This window comes from Leptinotarsa decemlineata, unplaced genomic scaffold (genome assembly GCF_025532065.1).
Source record: "Leptinotarsa decemlineata unplaced genomic scaffold, Ldec_3_MD MMD2_P_RNA_scaffold_2, whole genome shotgun sequence".
Classification (NCBI taxonomy): Eukaryota; Metazoa; Arthropoda; class Insecta; order Coleoptera; family Chrysomelidae; genus Leptinotarsa; species Leptinotarsa decemlineata.
Genome location: NW_027412529.1, coordinates 7,945,127 through 7,964,924, shown reverse-complemented (window position 1 = coordinate 7,964,924; position 19,798 = coordinate 7,945,127). Strand labels below are relative to the sequence as shown.

General features: G+C 37.2%; 1 protein-coding gene across 1 annotated transcript in view; it reads right to left on the bottom strand.

Annotated features, from left to right (window-relative positions):
* The window catches only part of Mgat4a (alpha-1,3-mannosyl-glycoprotein 4-beta-N-acetylglucosaminyltransferase a), a 107,997-nt gene that overhangs the window by 25,210 nt on the left and 62,989 nt on the right, over positions 1 to 19,798 (bottom strand). Inside the window, exons 6-10 of the mRNA XM_074182676.1 lie at positions 18,869 to 19,006; positions 16,803 to 16,930; positions 16,511 to 16,618; positions 4,640 to 4,833; positions 962 to 1,098 (exon numbers count right to left, since the gene is read on the bottom strand). Coding sequence (XP_074038777.1) covers positions 962 to 1,098; positions 4,640 to 4,833; positions 16,511 to 16,618; positions 16,803 to 16,930; positions 18,869 to 19,006 — 705 coding nt within the window. The remainder of the gene's footprint in view (positions 1 to 961; positions 1,099 to 4,639; positions 4,834 to 16,510; positions 16,619 to 16,802; positions 16,931 to 18,868; positions 19,007 to 19,798) is intronic.

Sequence of the window (19,798 nt, the reverse complement as noted above, 5' to 3'; positions counted from 1 at the left end):
CTATTAAATTGTGTGCAGAATGATTGGAAGAATCCAACCTCATACACAAGTCAATAAAAATATTATCGAACAGCCAAGGGTGTTGGCAGCTCTTGGCTCCTACCGAACAACGTCTACATTGGTAGCACATTGCCAAAAACGACTCTCCTTGATAGGAAGATTTAACAGATTGTCTCTCATCTGGATTCCTGGCCATAATGGCCTGGAAGGCAATGAGGCTGCTGACTCTCTTGCAAAGGAGGGTGCTGCAAGCCGCTTTATCAGACCAGAACCTGTCATTGACATCGCTTTAGGCTTTGTCAAACAAAGATTTAACACCTGGATGGCAAGAAGATTTATGGACTTCTAGCAGAATCTTCCAGGATTGGCTCATTCCAAGGCGTTAATTCACCCTTCGAAGCTTGATACCAAACAGTTGTTGGACTACAGTAGGGATGAACGATGTCTAACAGGCCTTCTTACAGGTCACTGTCATTTGAATCATCATATGCAGAGACATCTTCAAGAGAAAGATCAAACTGATCTTTTTCTTGAAGCTAATCACTTGGTGATTTAAATACGTGTCAAGGTATTGAAATAACGGTTTGCTGTTGGGAAAAAACTCCAGTAATATTCATTACTACACCAAAGGTTCCAAACAGTGCATTACAAGAACATATATAGAGCTTGTTATCCACTAAGAAAAAGCTAGTGTGAGAGCGATGCATGTGATATATTTTTGGATATAAAGTTTGTGGAGATCATATTGTTTCCGGAGTAATTTGTGAAATCACTATGGATCTTCATAAAGAATAGGCCGAGTCAATCAGCAAATTGGATTATCATTATTGCATTCATTACTATTTTCTCTTCAGATGAGGAAATATATGTGGTCGATTAACATTCTCATTTGATGAATAGTTTTGTTGAAATAAATGAATGCTAATGTGAACACAGTAGGAGCTGAGGTATTTCTACTCACCCACAATAATATACCCATCACTTGTAATATTCGGAGAATTACCCCTCTGACTGACTTCAGCAACTGGTAAGACTTCCACAGTCGTGTTATAGAATTTATCAGATGGATGTTCTGCATTACCACTTCGGAAATAAAACCTATAATAAAAATCATCAGTTGGCTTTGAGAAACATTTTGTATGAAACAGTTACTAACAGCTTCAAGATCTTTTCAGAAATGGGAATTATTTTAGTGGATACGCAAAATCCCTTTTCTGGAGCCTGCCTATCGTTTTAATGTATAACAGATAGTACAAAAAACACTTCAGTATAAAAAACACTTCCTAGGATGACATATTGATGAAAATTCATTGTGGACAAAACATATTGAGAATATTCGAAAAAAGTAGCACTCCTCATTGGTATTCTATTCAAAATCAGGAACTATATTCCTCTTAAATTAAAAAAAAATATTTATTCCAGTCTTTAGTCAGTATGAAACCTTTGAAATCATTACAAAATAAAACTATTATCGCATTCAGAACCAACAGTGCATTTGTAATAACCAACAAATTTATGGATTTGAACATACTACATAACCAAAAAATTTGTTGTTTCATTGATTCAATAACGAATCAAAAAAATTTCGAACATAAATTTCATATAAATCAATAATACTCATAGAAATAATACAAACAAAACAAATATCAGTTAGAAATTTCAAATCTGATTTTGGACAGAAATCAATTTATCATGATGGAATTATAATATATAATACAATTACTGAAGAAATGAAAAAAAAACTGCCCTCAAATTCAAAATTGAATTGGAAATACATGATTATTTGATTTTCATATAGCCAGAATTATCTATATATTTTTATATTAAATATGGATAATTTCACATTGATTGTTTGGTCACAGTGATTATTCTACTCGTGTTTTCTTATTCAATAATTTATGATTGAAAAAAATATTTAACTTTTTAATACCTATGAAACTTAATGTTCACCGCTCATACTAATTATTTGTGTTTTCTTGTTCAATATTTCATTATTTCGTTAAATTTGTATCTCTAGTCAATTCAGTTAATTCCCATTCATGAACATTCAATATTACTTGGGATGATAATGAAGACAATACAAATTTTGTTCCCCTGACCAGAATAAAAATTCGTAATTGTGTTCATTTCATTCACAATATTCACTTCAGATTTTGCAACTGTTCATCCTTGGAGAATAAAATCATATGAAATATGAATTATTTTTTGACGATAAAACACAAGCACTACAGAAACATCCTCTCTGAGAGCGGTGACCGTGCGAAAAAAAACAATTTACATTGGATTTGAATCGCTGAAGATTAAATTCATTTGGTAAAACGTAATCAGTAAATGTATTCCTCACAAACGCAGTTCTCCATATGAAAGAGTTTTTAAACAGTGAAGTTCGAGATGTACTGAGTTGAACTTCAAAACGATGAGCAGCCACAGTCCGTTGTGTATTTCTGATATGTACCGTTCTTAGTGGAATTTAATTTGCCAAGTCACTTGAACACCTTCCATGAAATGTTGCAGACTATCAAGGTTGCAAGTGATGTTCGTGTCTCCAATCAGGCGGATGGCTCTTTTCTGGATGGAATCTAGGTTCAGGTTCAGGGTATGCTTACGACCGAAGTTCCATACATGAGAACACTACTCCAAAGAAGGTCTGATCTGAGCATTATGAAGCATCAAGAGTGGCTTAGGTGTGTACAGTTTTCTGTTTCGGAACAGTGTTCCAATCTTTTGAGAAGCAGCCTTTGCATTTCCAGCGATATGATTGTCCCAATACATATTGGTGTCCATTTTGATTCCCAACAAACTTATCGAAGCAGAAAGCGGAATTGTTTGTCCTGACATTATTATATCCGGTTCGGAGTCATTTATCTTTTTGGAGAAAACCGATGCTTGGGTTTTCATGGCATTGAATTGGACCTGATTACTTTCACCCCAATTCGAAATCATTTCTTGATCCTCATTAAGTCCGGCCGTACACAGACCACATATTTGCAGTTGAGGCAACCACAACATTGTGGTCACGTTGACTGCACTTCGCGGTTGACCCAACCACATTTTTGTGGTCGACTTGCGGTCATATAAACCGCACTTGCAGTTGAGGCAACTGACATCAAAAATTGAATACTGTGAGACCAATATGAGAAAAAGTAAGTCACGATGTACGCGGTTGGGTACTACTGCAAGTTTGTGGTTAGTGTACGGAGGATGCAGCGATGACATCTCGGCGGAGATCAGCAGCAAGTTGACTGCAGACGTCCGTTTTGACTTTTGTGAACGCCCGTGTGCATGTAGTACAGTATTTCTTATGGGCGGCTTGAGTTAGATGGAACACGACTGCAATTGTGTGGTCGATCCGACAGCAAAATGTGGCTCGTGTAGGGGCGCCTTAAGATATGCAACCTTCTGCTGCCGGAGAAGATGTGTATCTGCAGCTTATGTCCCGGAATCCAAATGGAATGGCGTGTGGTGCCGTCAGCAAAGCAGTATATTAGATTCTTGGTTTTTTCAATGAGTCGTTGATATAAAAAAAAGGTTGGAGACAATATGGGTCCCTGGGTAATACCAGCGTTGATGGTAAGGTTATTCGAGAGGTATCCATCGACGATCACTTGCAGGAAACTTTCTTACAGGAAGCTGGAGAGCCATACACAAAAATGATCCGACATACCATAGCATCGAAGTTTGTTCAGCAAACCCTCATGCCACATACGAGCAAAGGCCTTAGAAATATCAAGCACAACAACTCTTGACTCCTCATGTTTCTCGATTGCGTTATTCCAAATGAGGGTGACATACGAAAGAAGGTTGCCTTTTGATTTTTGTTTCAGAAAGCCATATTGATGATCTCTCAAGATGTTGAAGCCTTCCAAATATTTAATGATATGGTGGCTTAGTGCTTTCTCTATGATTTTTTATATCACTGATAGCAAAGCGACTGGTCTATAGTTATTTGGATGGTTTTTCCTACCCTTCTTGAGAATAGTCTAAACAACACGAGCAATCTCACAAACAAGAAGTGAAATATCCCCTTTCTTGTGAGACAGGTTGAAAAGTCGGTAAAATACTGGTGCGAGTTCATTGACGCATTTTTCAAGTACGATGTCGGTCACTACATTCATGCCAGACAGACGCCTTGTTGATATTGAGCTGTTTTAAAATTCGCCTCACCAGGTATGATTTCAATTTGGCTTTGCAACTGTTTGACTTCAGTAGCCAACTTTAACGTTGATTGAATCTTCTGCTGGCCCAATTAATGGTGTCTCCATAGAGGAGATGAATGAATGAACTGCATCATCTTTTGCACATGACCCTCAACGTTATTACATTTTTTTGTTGATTTTCACCCTCGCTTGTTAATAGCAGTCAGTGAGTACCAGACAAGGATTTCTTCATTTTTCAGAAATGTTTTCTTGGTAACGCTTCCTTTCATTTTCATTTGACCAGCCTGCATGTTAGTTCTGTCAGTTACTTCAATAATCGTTATTGATAGAATGAAATGTTATCAAATATGTGGTGACTGAGGTCGAAAGAGGTTAATGGAAAAGTTATTGTGAAAATTTTTTTCTATCCAAAAGAAAATCGTGTCTGATTCTAGATGTTGCAAATGAGTATGCGGTTGACCCCCGGACTAAAAGGTAATTACCTCTTGACGATAATAGGCGTCATGAAATTAAATACCAGCTGATCACCGGGCTGCGGTAGGAGGCCCCAGAAGAAGTTTTCTCCGAGATAAGCATGTTTCAGTGTGTATTGCTTGTAATGCTTGATTCCTGACGTGACTTCCGCTTCTGGGTTACTATGTGGGAAGAAAAGAGCAACTTTGCCGAATTGTTTATCCTGGAAATTGAATTATTCAGATTCAGGTTTAATTTTGTTAGGCAGGGCAGCTAGCAAAAAGTGCAATTACTTGATATTCAATTTTGAACAACCAGTTATCTTTTTAAATATAAAAATTATTGGAGTTTTTTTCCAACACCAAACCGTTATTTCAACACCTCGACACGTCTTTCGATCACCAAGTGATCATATTCAACAGGAAGATCAAACAGTTTGATCTTCCTCTTGAAGATGATCACTTGGTGATCGAAACACGTGTCGAGGTGTTAAAATAACGGTTTCGTGTTGGAAAAAACTTCAGTGATCATTACTACAGCAAAGGTTCCAAACAGTGCATCACAAGTAGATATTTTTTTGGATGTAAATACTTTGATGGACAAACATACAGTACAGTATAGTACAGCTTTTGAGTGAATGAAGGAAGGAGGAATGAAGGAACCAGTTTCTTCAACAACCTTGGTTACTAAATTGTGAATCTCATTCAATTACCTATTCAAAACCAGTTTGAAATCGACTCAGCAATTCAAGAAATGGGACCATTTGAAATATATCAGTGCTTGGAATGTTCCCCACCCATTCAATAAATGTTTGTGGGTTATAATCATATTATCTCTGATTCTACGAGGTATAAATACAGAGTGAGCCAAGTTGAACACTTTCAAAGGGAAACTCTAGTTTTCTAACTAGATACATGAAAACTTTTTTATAACAGACTCAATGGTAAAAACCGCATATCGATATCTATCATCGTTTCTGAGTTACAGTTTGTTTTTCAAAATGTGCATTTTTGAAAAGTTGTTTTTGCTGCCAAATATTTCTTATTTATATGAAAACATTTCCAAAGTACTTTTTTACGTAGAATTCGATGGTGTGAAAAACTTATTTTGTCAAATGAGACATCAACAGTTATTGATGGAAAACTATTTTTTAATCAGACACCCTGTATATTTCTGCATATTTCAATAAAGCTTGAAATTACCTTTCGAAATATGTAGCACACTCGATGTTTTGAAATACAGAGGTTTTAGGTTTTTTCATGTAGACTTTGAAACGCACACTTTGATCAAGTAGGCTTTGGAAGACGAGGCGATAAAACAGAAAGAAATCATTCAGTAGTAGCTATCAGATGTTGAGAAAGTTTTTCATAGCAGTGATAAAAATGCATAGTTTCAATAAAACTAATGAAAATTCATACCATATTTATTACCAATAAATGAAACTTAAATAATAATAATAATGATGAAGAACAAACAATAAAGGTGTTTGAAATGTCTATCATCTTCCTCGTCACACAGCCGATACCTTTTTTGTACATTTTTTTGAATTTATTAGTTCAATAGGAGTGAGAGAAGCAAAACTTTGAATCACTACCGCTTCCAATTCGTATCTAGAATTGGTCGGCAATTCAAAAATAAAATTTTTCAACGTTCTCCAGAGATGAAACTCCATAGGCATTAGGTCCGGCGACTTGCCCGGCCAACTGTTGGGTCCTTAGTTTGCTATTCAATTATTACCAAAATTAGCAGCAAAAAAATTGGTGACAATTGCAGTGTTCTGAGACGAAGTACCCTTTTGTTGAAAATATATTATTCTGAGCTACATTTGTGGCAATTCAATATTTTGCCTTGAAATTTCTAAATCCCTCTGAGATGTGAAAGTGCCATTATAAATGAACATAATTAATTCTACTCCTGAAAACGCCTACCCATACACTATATGCAAATCTTCCTACATGACAAAAAGTCATGTAGCGTTCAACATTTCCTGGTCTGAGTTGATGAACTCTTCTGGTCCCGCATGGCTTGAATTTGTGTTTTATCAAAATCTTCCTCCTAACGTTAGTTCTTGGTAGGGCTGTTGATATTTTCAAATTTCGCGTTGACGTTTGGGGATTATTTTCAACAGCTCCTAAAACGACAATTTTTTCCAACTCCTTCCTCATCACTATTTAATTCATATAATTTTAGCCTTTTCTTTTCAAACTGGCCATCATCAATAAGGTTATGTCGCAATCTTGCGATGATGTCTCTAATAGGTTGTCTTCTCTCCAGATACCTTTCGAGATACAAATTGCTTGCTGCTTCCGCATTTCCCCGTTTTTTTCATTATTTTCTCATACTTCATTGCGAATGTGTTTGGAAAATGAAGAGAAACAACTAATTGAAGGGCGTCATTATTGCTTTAATCAAAATTTGACAGATATCAATAAAGATTTGCATTCTGTTTTATAATCATCAAAGTGTGCGTTTCATAGTCGACATGAAAAAACCTAAAAGATCTGTATTTCAAAGATGAATTTCAAAGATAGTTGTATATCAACAACTATTGATATCTCACGTCAAAAGTGCTTTGGAAAGTTTTTCATAGAAACAATATATTTTTGATAAGAAAAAATAACAACTTTTCGAAAATGCACATTTTCACAAAAAATGCTGTAAACGATGATAGAAATCAATATGCTGTTTTCACCATTACGTTTCTTATAAAATTTGACACGCAGACACAGCCATCAGTTTTCATCTATCTAGTTTAAAAACAGGAGTTTCATTTAAAAAGAGTCCAATTTGGTCTACCCTGTGCACTGTACACTATACACAGTAATTTTTATGGAATTCCAAACTGTTTGTAGAACTTGATTCCAAACCCGTCATTCATTTAGTTCGTGTTGAATTTGAAAAACGGTTTTCACCTAAATCCATCAAATTATCATTCATGAGAGTAGCTTGGTACTAAAAACGTTGGAAAAAATATTTTTTTTTTTTTGTATTAAAAATAAAATATGATTGAATATAATCCAAAATGATTCCATATTGACAGTAACATGTTCTACCTCATGTTAGAGCTGTTTTTAATGAAATGGTTTGAGTTGGGTCTCAAATTGATGGCGCTAGAGCTTGTCAAATACCTTTGGAATACAAATGTTTTTTGCTACCAGCCCGATGGTATTTTTTGGGTATCATCCTCAGGATATGTTTACCTAAGAGCAATACTTCACATATGTGAGCAATATTATACAGATATAGGTTGGCCCTTGTGAAGTAATCGAAATTACTTTGGTATGTACAACATCCTGGATTAGAATAGTGTTTAAGACTCTACTTATGTTATTAATGTTTTCGGAATTGTGTGTCCTGACATCATAATGTTATTGATTTCAATTACAGGTGTCATTTGTTAAAGAACTCGGTCAAGCATAAACACACTGTATGTTTTAGGTATTTCCATAGGAATGATAGAATTGTTTTTACTAGTTTTATATAACTAGTGTAAACACCATTGGAACATAGTACCTAGCTGGTATAAAATCTGAAGATTTTTTTCATTAAATCCAGGGAATTTTTATTGACCAGATGAAAATATGTTATACAATGATCAAGTTTTCAATGGTGAGATTAAGAGATGGTTGTTGTTTCATTAGCAATGAATAATTTAATTTTCATTTGATGAATATAACATTTTTTGTGTTTTGAATAGAATATAGTCTATTGAAAAAGAGTAAGTTTGCGAATTTTTGGATACCACCTTATATGCACTCTTTGCTAGCCCCTAGTATTGTTATTTTATTCTCATCATTATTTATCAATAGTTATTAACACCTTGTATTTTAAACCATTGGTTATCGAATTTATAGATGATTTTTATACTTTTTTGAAAAGAGATTTGAGAAATTTTTGAAGTCTGTGAAAAGAGGTGTCCAGGGGGGAATTCACCTCTAGAAACGTTGCTGATATGAGGGGAAAGTAAGTACTTGAGTCATAACTTTGAATTGAAATGAGCTTCAATTTTGCAAAAGAGTTATATATTATCACTTGATAGTCTACCATTGGGGTCTATAAGTATTTCGAAGATTTCAACAGAAGAGAAGAAGGTGTACTGGTCAACAGAACGTGGTATTCAGTACCCAGGGAGTAGAATACAATTTCGACCAACTTCCCACCAGTAGAATACCTGTCAACAACCTGAATCAATAAAAACAAACTAGTGACAGTACGGACCAATCAGAACGATCCAGCAATAGTGCGGACCAACCGGGAGTGAGTATTTGCTTGGCCACACTTTCGGACATTATATCGATATGCATCTTCTCTCCCTAAAGCATTCCTAATAGGCGATTTCAACTGTCGCCACACCCAATTCGGAGATTCCAACTCCAATGCCAACGGCCGTCTACTAGCCAACCTACTTCTAGAACACAACCTTTATAGAATTCCCTGCCCTAACCCGACGTTTCTGAGTCACCGTGGGGCCTCTATCATCGACCACATCTTGTGCTCTGAGAGCCTGATAGAGATGGTCGATGAGCTGGCCTATATCGGAGACACTATCACGTCGGATCACCTCCCCCTGATAATCAAAACCTCCTTAAACTCCCTACTCCCTCCACTCCTGAAACCATTTCATACAAAAACCATAGATACACAGACGTCAAACAATTCCAACTTCTCGTTAACCAAAAACTATCTACTTTTGACAATCCTCCACTGAACCACTCTAGACAAATTGACTCCCAAATTGAATCAATTCAAAAAATTATCTCAGATTCTGACGACCTATCCACTCCTACTACCACCCGACGAATAGATCAATCCCCACTTTCCCCTTACCTCATTAACCTCATCAAAAATAAACGCAAACTATATAGAACTTTCGTCCGTACCAGGGATCCTGTCCTTAAAACCGAGTGGAACCATCTTAACGCTCGTATACGCCTCCTCATCAACCAATTCACCCAGAAAGGTGGATAGAGGAGACTAAAAAACTATATTACCGAGATGGAATGGCTTTCTGGAACAAATTCAAAGTCCTGACAGGACAAAAACGGAAAACCGACAGTCACCTGGTGATTGACGGTGACATCATTTTCACCCCTCCTGACAAAGCCGAAGCCTTCCGTGAAAATCTCGAAAAAAACCTTCCGTCTTCCTAAAGACCCACACTTCGATAACCTATTTCTTAAACTCATTCACCAACAGGTGCCAGCGCAGTTGGGCAGGCGCCCAGGTCAAATCCCCCTCGACGCCAACTGTCCCTCAAGATCCCCATTCAGCGAGGAAGACATCCTCAACACCATCCACAGTGGTAGAAATACCGCTCCTGGACCAGACTCGGTTACCCGCCGTGTTCTGAAAAACCTCCCCGCCTCAGCAATCCCATTCATCAAACACTTCCTAGATGCGTTTCTCGCACACGCCTACTTTCCAAACGCCTGGAAACAGGCTAACACAATTCTAATCCCTAAACCCCACAAGGATCCTACTAATCCCGACTCCTACAGACCCATCAGCTTGCTTAGCTGCCTTGGAAAACTGCTGGAACGATTGATGACTAACCGTTTGAACGACTTCCTCACACTCCACAACATTATCCCTCCCTATCAACATGCTTTCAGGACCGAACATTCTACTCAGAACGCACTAGTCGAACTACACACCCACATATCCCAAAATATCAACGCATTTTTTTGCACCATTGCAATCTTCCTAGACATCCAAAAGGCTTTCGACAAGGTCTGGCACGCGGGCCTGATCTGGAAGCTTATCCAAATCAATCTGCCTCATCATTTTATCCGACTAGTAGCTTCCTTCTTATCCAACCGACATATCCGCGTCAAAGTCGGTGAAGCCTTATCCACCCCTTTCTCCCCAAAAGCCGGAGTCCCCCAGGGATCAGTCCTCGCCCCTTCCCTATTCCTCATCTATGTACATGATGTTCCCACTACCCATAAAATCCTCCAATACGCCGATGACACCATCCTATACTCCTCCGCCCCCAACACCCGCCGATTGCAAATTCAAGCTCAAAATATGATCGACCATTTCGAGCAGTGGTGCAACAAATGGCGTATCAAAATCAACCACACAAAAACCCAAACAATCCTCTTCCGACATCCTAACACCTCTACCCGTCCCAAACTAAACCCGGACAACTTAAATCTCAGACTTTTGGGGGAAAGCCTCATACTCCAGGACTCGGTTTCCTACTTGGGGGTCACCTTCACGAGGACTCTCAACTGGGAAATCGACCTGAGAGAGACACTGGACAAAGTCCGGAAGAGAGCTAACCTTCTGAAAGCTCTGAGAGGAAAGCTTGAAAATGCGAAAGTAGAACTCTGCTTCATACCTATAATACCTTTATAAGACCAGTCCTCGACTACAAAGCAATGATATACTGTACGCTTCCTCCGAGACTGTCCCACCGCATCCTTACGACCGAAAGAAGGATACTACGCAACATACATAACCTGCACTACCGATACCCTTCCCTACACGCATACAACCTCATAAATACTACACCAATCAACCAAAGATTTCAGGAACTCCGAGGACGATATGCGACCAGGACGATGAGCAGCAACAACACCGATGCCATCGACACGCTCACATCGCCATGGATCCCCCGTGGAGGATCCCGAAGGAAACCCAGAAAAAAGCTCCCCTTTCCCCCAGTCAGACTCCTGGGAGCAATGGAAGACCTACCGAAGCCGATCCAGGACATCCTAGAGGATTTTCCACTGGGATACAGATAGCGGATACCTGCAGCAGAGTCCCGGAAAGAACCGAAACAAACACAACCCGGCCCAAAAAACCCGTACCGAGTCCCAACATCTGGACCATTGACCACCGCAACGAACTCGGACTACCACATGGATTAACTTGAAAACAATGAAGAAAACTGGAACACAAAAACAACACAACACAAACACCAACATAAAACACAACTCACACACACAACTCACTCACCCTGAAGAGGCATAAGCCTATAGCAGGGTCCTACACAAACACATACACACACAAAAAATTGTAAATAACTGTAAAACTTGTAATATACGATTTTCATTCATTCATTCGGACATTATAAAAAGGTGTGAACACTTCGCTCGACAGTCAGTCGTTGTCGAGACAGAGATATATCCTTCGTCCTCGCTGTCATTTCAACTGATAATATCTGCGGCAATCATAGTGCAGAAATAAACCGTCAATGTATGTCGAAAAGAAAAATACTTTTTGTCTAAGAATCATAGGGAATATCTATGAGCATATATGAGCTTGGACATCACAAACTGATGAACAGATATCAAGTAATTTAATCTTTGGAGCAAGTTTCAGGTTGATGCCTTTTCTGGCTCCGTAGAATCCTGAGTACACAGACTGACAAAAAACATATCAAGAAGAAACTCGATAGAAACATGATTAGATAGGAAGTCATTGGGATGGAGGTAGCAGTTGATCGGCTTGTTGACGAATAAAGACCAATAGATTGTAGAGTGGGATAGGAAAAATATGAAATCTGTAGTAGATTGTCACAGAATAGTATCTACTGATGCAATCCCCAATAAAATGCGTAATTATTTTCCATTCTGCAGAATATCAGGAGTTAGTTCTCACTGAAAATAACACTAGTGCTCCTCATGAAATCGATTGAAATTTCTGTGTTCAAAAGATTTTATAATGTCTGAGAAGTTTAATCTATCCATTTAAAATATCCGGAAAACTTTCTCATCGGTTCATTTGGAATTTGAAGTCTGCCACAAAAATAGTTGAATTTCAGTAGAATGAAAATGAAGAAGGTTATTGGAAAAGTATACTTATTACTACCGTGATATATCTTCAATTGAAGGTTTAATACATTATAGGTACACGATAATCCTTTTCTTTTGGAAAAAAATATCCACCTAAAATACTTGCTCCGTGTTATGGGTTTTCGGTCCTCACATAGATTATTTCCAGAACGTTTCGGCAAAGTCCCATTTGCCATCTTCTGGTGATGTCTTGAGTTTGGAGCCAGTTTAGTTCCATAACGTTTCGGCAAAGTCTCATTTGCCGTCTTCTGGTGATGTCTGGAGATTGGAACTACACTATTTCCAAATTCCAGACTGTCAGATGGCAAATGAAACTTTGCCGAAATGTTGTGGAAATAATCCTTGAGGATGAAAAATATAGAATACGGAGCGAAACCAGGAAAAACAGCTAATCATATTACTGAAAATTAGTTGTTGTCTCAAAGTAATAAGGAAACATTATCATTTGTAAGTCTTAAAACCCCAAATCATCCAAAAAGTTCAAACAAATTCCTAAAAACATATATTACAAACATTCCTATGAATTAAATTATTTTCTCTAATCGAAGCAAGTTCGTTTGCAGATGACCGTTATAATAATTTCATTGAATAGACAGGAATATGTTTAATGGCAATAACTTGTTCTCAAGGAAGAACATTGATTCATTAAACAGCTGTCTGAGAGATTATATAACCAATTAATCCAAATGAATTATTCGAAATGATTTATTGTACACAGGATCGGTGGAAGGGTTTTATGTGTAGAGTTCAAGTGAGGAGGTATAAGAAATAAACCTATAAAAATATTGAATTTTCCTCAGTTTCCATATTCCGCTCTAAAAAAATGTAAATCGATTCTATCGATAAAATGTAACTACTTGGTAACTAGATAGTGACATAATCTGTCCTCAATGAATAGTGATGAGTCTACTTACAGGGTTTTCATCTCATTCGAAATCCGACAAAAGCAAATTTTACTTCAACTCCATCATGTCAGTAATAGAACTCATCTATAAGGAAATTAAGGAAAAATGGACAATTTTTTTCTGAGACAAACAACTGTGAAATATTATTTACGTTTCAATAATTGAAATTCACTTGTACAACCAGAATGAACATGACTTGAGCTTGGCGTTTTTCGAAAGCCTGCATGATAGATTTCCATATGAACCATTTAGAATCTATGCTTCTTGCAGATAACGTCTTATTATTTATTTATTGGTTCAGACCATTGTCTATTATGATATTAATTTATTCGAAATCCCTGAAAGATTCTATAAAAAAAACTATTATATTAAGCAAAGAAAACTGGAATTACAATGAAATAAAATACAAGCAACAATAAAAAAAGAACTATCAACAGGAAATAAAAATTAACATGCTTTGCTATTCCTGATTTGCTGTGTGTGTTTCTTGTCCTCGGCAATATGAACTTTCAATGGCCTCTTAGTTTCACCGATGTATGATTCTCCGCACTCGCAGGGTATCCGGTGGTCAAGTTTTCGTGAGGCTCCTGCGGATATTGTTCCCAGATGTGAAGCAGGTTTTGATGTAGGGAAGTACATGTATTGATTGTGGCGGCTTCTCTTCCTTGTGAGGCTCTTGCTCTCTTTTAGCCAAAGTCTATTCTACCATCACCTTGGAGTAACCATTCCGTTGAAGGTCATTTTCGAGCGATTCTTCTCTTAGTCGATTGATGGTAGTTGGATTCCTGGTTCAGATACTATCCCATGTGAGTGGGGTTTCCGTATACATATGTTTCCCATTTAGTGTCCTCTTCACCAATACGTTTAAGAATGGCAATTCGTTGTGGACTTCCTTCTCCATTGTGAATGTGATGGACTTACGTTGTTGATGTGCTTCAGGAAGGTGTCTAGTTCTGCATTCCCATGGTTCCATATTATGAAGATGTGGTCCACATATCACAACCAGACTCGAGGCTTCTTGTGGGCTTCTTCAATGGCCAGAGTTTCAAACCACTTCATATAGGCTATAACCGGTGAAAGTGGCGATCCCATTGGCAGTCCCTCATCTTTCGTAAAGAATTCGTCCTTCAGTTGGAAGTGGCAGTTTCGTATACAGCATCCTAGTAATTCCATGATTACTTGTAAGTAAGTTCTATCTTTCAGGTTCCTATTTTCGGATAGCTTCTTCTATATGAAGAAACTGATCAGTTGATCCTGCTCTTTGACTTCGATTGCCCCTAGTAGTTCGACAAAATGCCTTTTTTATTCTTTCAAGGATTTCAAATTAATTTATATAATATCAGACAATGGAAGTCCGAACAAATGAAATACACCACAAAACATTGTCGAATACCTTCAAAAAAACGTCTTATTGTTTGTTTCACAACGAATATGAAATAAAATATAATCGATGATTTTGTCAGGTGGAGATGAGCCAATTCAGACTGGAAAGCTCAGTTTAATGGGATCGGGCAAAAAAAATTTTGGAATATGTGGGGGAACGAATTTTCAACATGATCTCAGACCACATGTCATTCAAATACATGTTCGACATAAAATTCGCAGTTGTAGATTCAAACCGCGAAGAGTGGAAAATCAGTAGCGATCCTGGGAATACGCTTCCAGGCTGAAGTATTTGCAATCTTGCAACTCTGGAACAGCCTCAATTTGAGGCCTCAACCAAATGAGTGGAACAATATTATCACAGACAACCAGGTTGCACTTGAGGCACTGACGGAACCAAAAATGACATCGACACTGGTCTAGGAATGTCGTGAATAACTGAGGGAACTGAGGGACAGAAATATATTGATAATATACTGGGTACCGACACTTAGGCGACGAAAGAGCTGACGAGTTTGCCAGACACGGGTCATCAACTTTATGTATGGGCCCCGAATCGACTTTAGGTGTACCAAATTCTATGGTACGGAACCAGATCGATAAATGGATCTACAAGAAATATTAGGAGTATTGACAAAACACACCCAAAAACTCATGTGGAAAAACCCTGATAACGAGTCTGCCCGAGACAAAACCAAAGAACTGCTTCAACAGAGCAGGGATCAGCTTGAAACGAATATAGCGCTACTTACTGGGTACTGTCCATTGAGAGAGCATGTGAACAAAATGAGACTTCACAACGAAAATATAAACTGCAGGCAATGTAACAAAAGGACAAAGACAGTTCGTCATATTTTATGCGAATGCGAGGCAGTGGCTCTCAGGAAACAAACAATTTATGGACTACCCAGAAGATATTGAATACATCCAGCAAGGGACCTGTATATACTACTATAAGGCACACTATTATTGGAATGAGAAGGATGGGAGAAAAACGCAATGAGCACATGAGCCCTGGGAGATATGGACAAGTTAGACGGCTCCCAAGTATAAGAAAAGAAAAACAACTGAGGAGTTCAAAAAATTCACAAACTTTTCAAACCAAATATTCAATATTTTCGAAGTTTTCTATAGAGGATGTTATCAACCCATCTGAAAAGAACCTAGACCTTCTAAGATACTGGTAGTATCTTTCAAATTCAACTGCTGTTTCAAAGATGCATAAAACTGGGCAAAGTCAAAGAAAAACAGGATGTTTCGCAGAAGGATCCGTATTTAACGCTCGGAACCCGATGCCGGACCTGTGTATATAAAACATTAATAGATAAATCAGTCTCTTCAGCTGGAAGGAACTCGCATATGACAAGTGGAGTTAATATTTGTAATACCTACAGGTGATTATTCTTGCACTAAATCTTTCAAAATGATAAAATTATGTTTGAGGTATGTTCTGAGTCCAACGTACTTGAAGATGTAACATTGATTGATACTATATCAGAAGTCTTGAAGTGAATAGAGGGATTCATACATCGATGGTGGAAAAGTGAACTTCTTCATTCAACCGATTAATGCTAGGAATAAAATGTTGAAGAAGTGACTTACATAGGTTTTTTATTGGTATTTATTAAAAACTTGAAAACATTTTTGCTGCAAAGGGATTTTTTGAAATGCAGACATAAAGTTGAAACGTGTTAAACGAATGTATATATACTTATTGAAAAACCATTTAGTATTTGCAGATGTGGATATTTCCAGCTACTAACTAACAATAAACCACTGAACGATACATTTTTAATATCGTGCAACTTACCTTGAGTTTTTGAACTTTGCCCTTCAAAGATGAATGTGTACCTATATGTTGGAAGAGGGAAGGCTTAAAATGGATCCATACTTTTGCCTTATCTGCTTTACAGTTGTCCTAGAAAAATTATCGAAATAAAGTGATGTTTTTAGATTGTGCACCATTTGGGAAAATGTTGGGATTCTAATTGATTGGCGAGTCTTCATGAAAAGGCAGTTTTTCGACAACCGACTTTGTTCATCCCAAATTCTGAATACAATGATACAGATCTTCAAAAATGTATAAAAATTAATATACTCACCTTCTTATTCCAGTTGCAAATTTTTGTGGTGATCAAATGGTCCAACAGCCAGTCCACTGGTTTATCGTTGAAAAACATTTGGAAGAATTGAATCAGCCACGGTAATTCTGCACTTTTAAACATTTTTCCTGAAAATTATATAACTCAATTTCAAATAACATTTCAATCTTTGAATTTTTTATGGAACACCAACAAATAATGACATCTGTTGATGATACATGAAGCAAAATAGTTCAGATAAACTAGTTATTTACCATAAATATATTGATGGAAAACACAATTTTCATTTAATAACAAATCAAGTAACAATAAATTGAATGATGTACAATAAACTATTGTATAAGTTTGAAAATGTCCTTAAAGAACATTTACAGTTACAAATAAAAGTGGTAAAAAAACATAGAAAGTTATATTTCTCATTTTTCATAATCAAGTAACACTTCATTGTGAGATTTTCTTTGGACAGTTCTTTGGACAAAACCGCAACGCGTGTTTTGCCATACAATAGCTTTTTCAGGCATGTTTGTAATTGTATGAACATGCCTGAGGTAATTAATACAACTGAGAAAGCTGTTGTATTGAGAAACACGTGTGACGGTTTTGTAAACTGAAGTATTTATTGAATACGTTATGCAATCTTATCCATTATCGGTCAAGTCCAGCACATATTCAATAATTATCGAAAAAGTTATTTGTGTGGAATAATAACATTATTGTGGCAAATCTTTCATAAAAAACACCTGTATTATTCAGACTAAATGAATTTTATTGTCGGTCACTTTACAGTTAGCACAAAATATATTTTTATATAATATTATTTTACTTGCCACTACTGTCTGAAATTTTATTTTGAATACTATGTATCATTGAAGTTGAATATATATTTTCTTCGGAATTTTCATTGCGTTAGTCGCAGTGTTATCATGTGTGAGGATTCCTAGCATCATGAGGATTTCATACTCAAAGAAATCATTTGTAAGTATTAACAAAATGGTTAAGACAGCCGAAGTTTTCATTGTCACTATTCTTCGGGTTTGAAGGCCGTGGATTTTTGGAGTCAGCTCCACTCTAACGGAACGAGCTCAAATAATATGTGGACCAGAGAATCTAGAGGAAGAACTGGAATGTCTTCAAGTGACCTTGAGATCGAATAGTGTACCCAAGATCAACAAAGCCTTGAAACTGAAGAGTCCTACGGCTTAAAACGAGGAGAAGGCTCAGATGGTTGCATGCGTGTTCTACCTTATATCGCCAGGGTCACAAAGAGAATTGGAAAACTCTTGGAAAAACACAACATTAAAACTGTTTTCAAACATACCAAGAAGATACAACAAAGCCTCAGGTCGGCTGAAGACAAAAGGGACCCACTATCAGCAGCAGGGGTTTATCTCATACCGTGCACTTGTGGGAAGGTATACATCGAAACCACCAAATTATCCATGGGAACAAGGCTGAAAGAAATAGCAGACTGGGTCGAACAGAGAAGTCAGCTGTGGCAAAAAATGCACTCAGTGAAGAAAACTAACTATATAGACATAGTGAATTGAACCAAATCCTCAAATACACAACGACACATTTCAACATTTAGTTTTCACTTGAAAGGGTATATTTTATAGGAGAGATAATTATTGGGAAAGTTTTTGGCTTTCTACTTCTCCATCTTGATATATGTGAATGATATATGTCAATGATATCTGATTCGATTCCACAAATGTTTGTAATACAAAATGATTGGAGAAAAGTGTCTTTCGTATAATTGAGCGTTCATATAGAAGTATTTGTTTCGAAAGTTTTTTTTTCGTATAATTCAATATTTGTTTAGAAATAGCTGTTTCGAAAGGCTTTTTTTTTCAGTTTGTGTCTGAAAGTTACTGCTTTGCATGATCCACACATCTTTGTAAAGAGTGTATTTTGAGATTAATTGCGTTCTTTTTTCCTTTGAAAGATTCCCACATGTTGTGTATCAAGATAGAGAAGAAGAAGGCCAAAAACTTCTTTTCCCAAACATTTTTTCAAATAGCTGCGGAGCGTCAAACATATAGCAAGCGCTGATTCTATGAACTTACCAATGAATCCAAGCTGACAAAAATCCAAAACAAACCATGGCTCTTGTCTAGCAATTTTCTCGATTGCGAACTTCTTCATGATGGTAACATAAGACGGTTTGGCTAAAATATCATCCTCTAGCTGAACGTAGAACGTACCTTAAAACAAACTTTCGGTAACTGAACGTGGCTTTTGAGTGACTGTCTAACTTTTGGCGTTCGTAGAGAAACACACGTCGAGAAGAGTGTTACAATTCTGCTATTTGGGACTAGTGTTCTCATACAGTGCGGACGTGAAAATTTTTTTCTATTTTAATTAGACAAAAATTTTGTCAAAGCAACATTTTTCTCCGTCTTCACCCCTGTTTTGAATTTAATTTCAATTATTTATCATCATCATAGTCATTTCCTCACCACGGTGTTTTCTGAAAGATTTTTTCTTTGTATTCGATTAACAATATCCGGATCGCGATATTACTGTGCTCGCCTCCATTTGTGACTATATCGCGCACCCCTCGTATACAATATTCCGGCAAACGGTCCAAGTGATGCATGAGATGGCGGTTGCTGTGAAATGTCTTGAGAGTAACATTATTGCCTAGCAGGATGTGTGACTAGAAAACATACGATATTCGAATTTCTCAAGGTGAGCACAGCTCGGTAATATCCTCCAAAGCTCGATGGACGTTGTTCACAGTTGGTACCTGAGGGAGCAGATCTGTTAACCCCAATAAAACTATGATAATCTCCTTCATCAGGGAGGACGATCTAACGCCACTTTCCCTCAATGGTGAGATCATTCCTTTTGGAATGGAGGTGAAATATCTTGGCATTGTCTTTGATAAAAAACTCACCTGGAACGCCCATTTGAGAAAATTTTTACAAAAAGCTAGTCTGTTCCTATGGACATGTCGAAGGATTTGTGGTTGAACTTGTAGTTGAGGTCCCAAA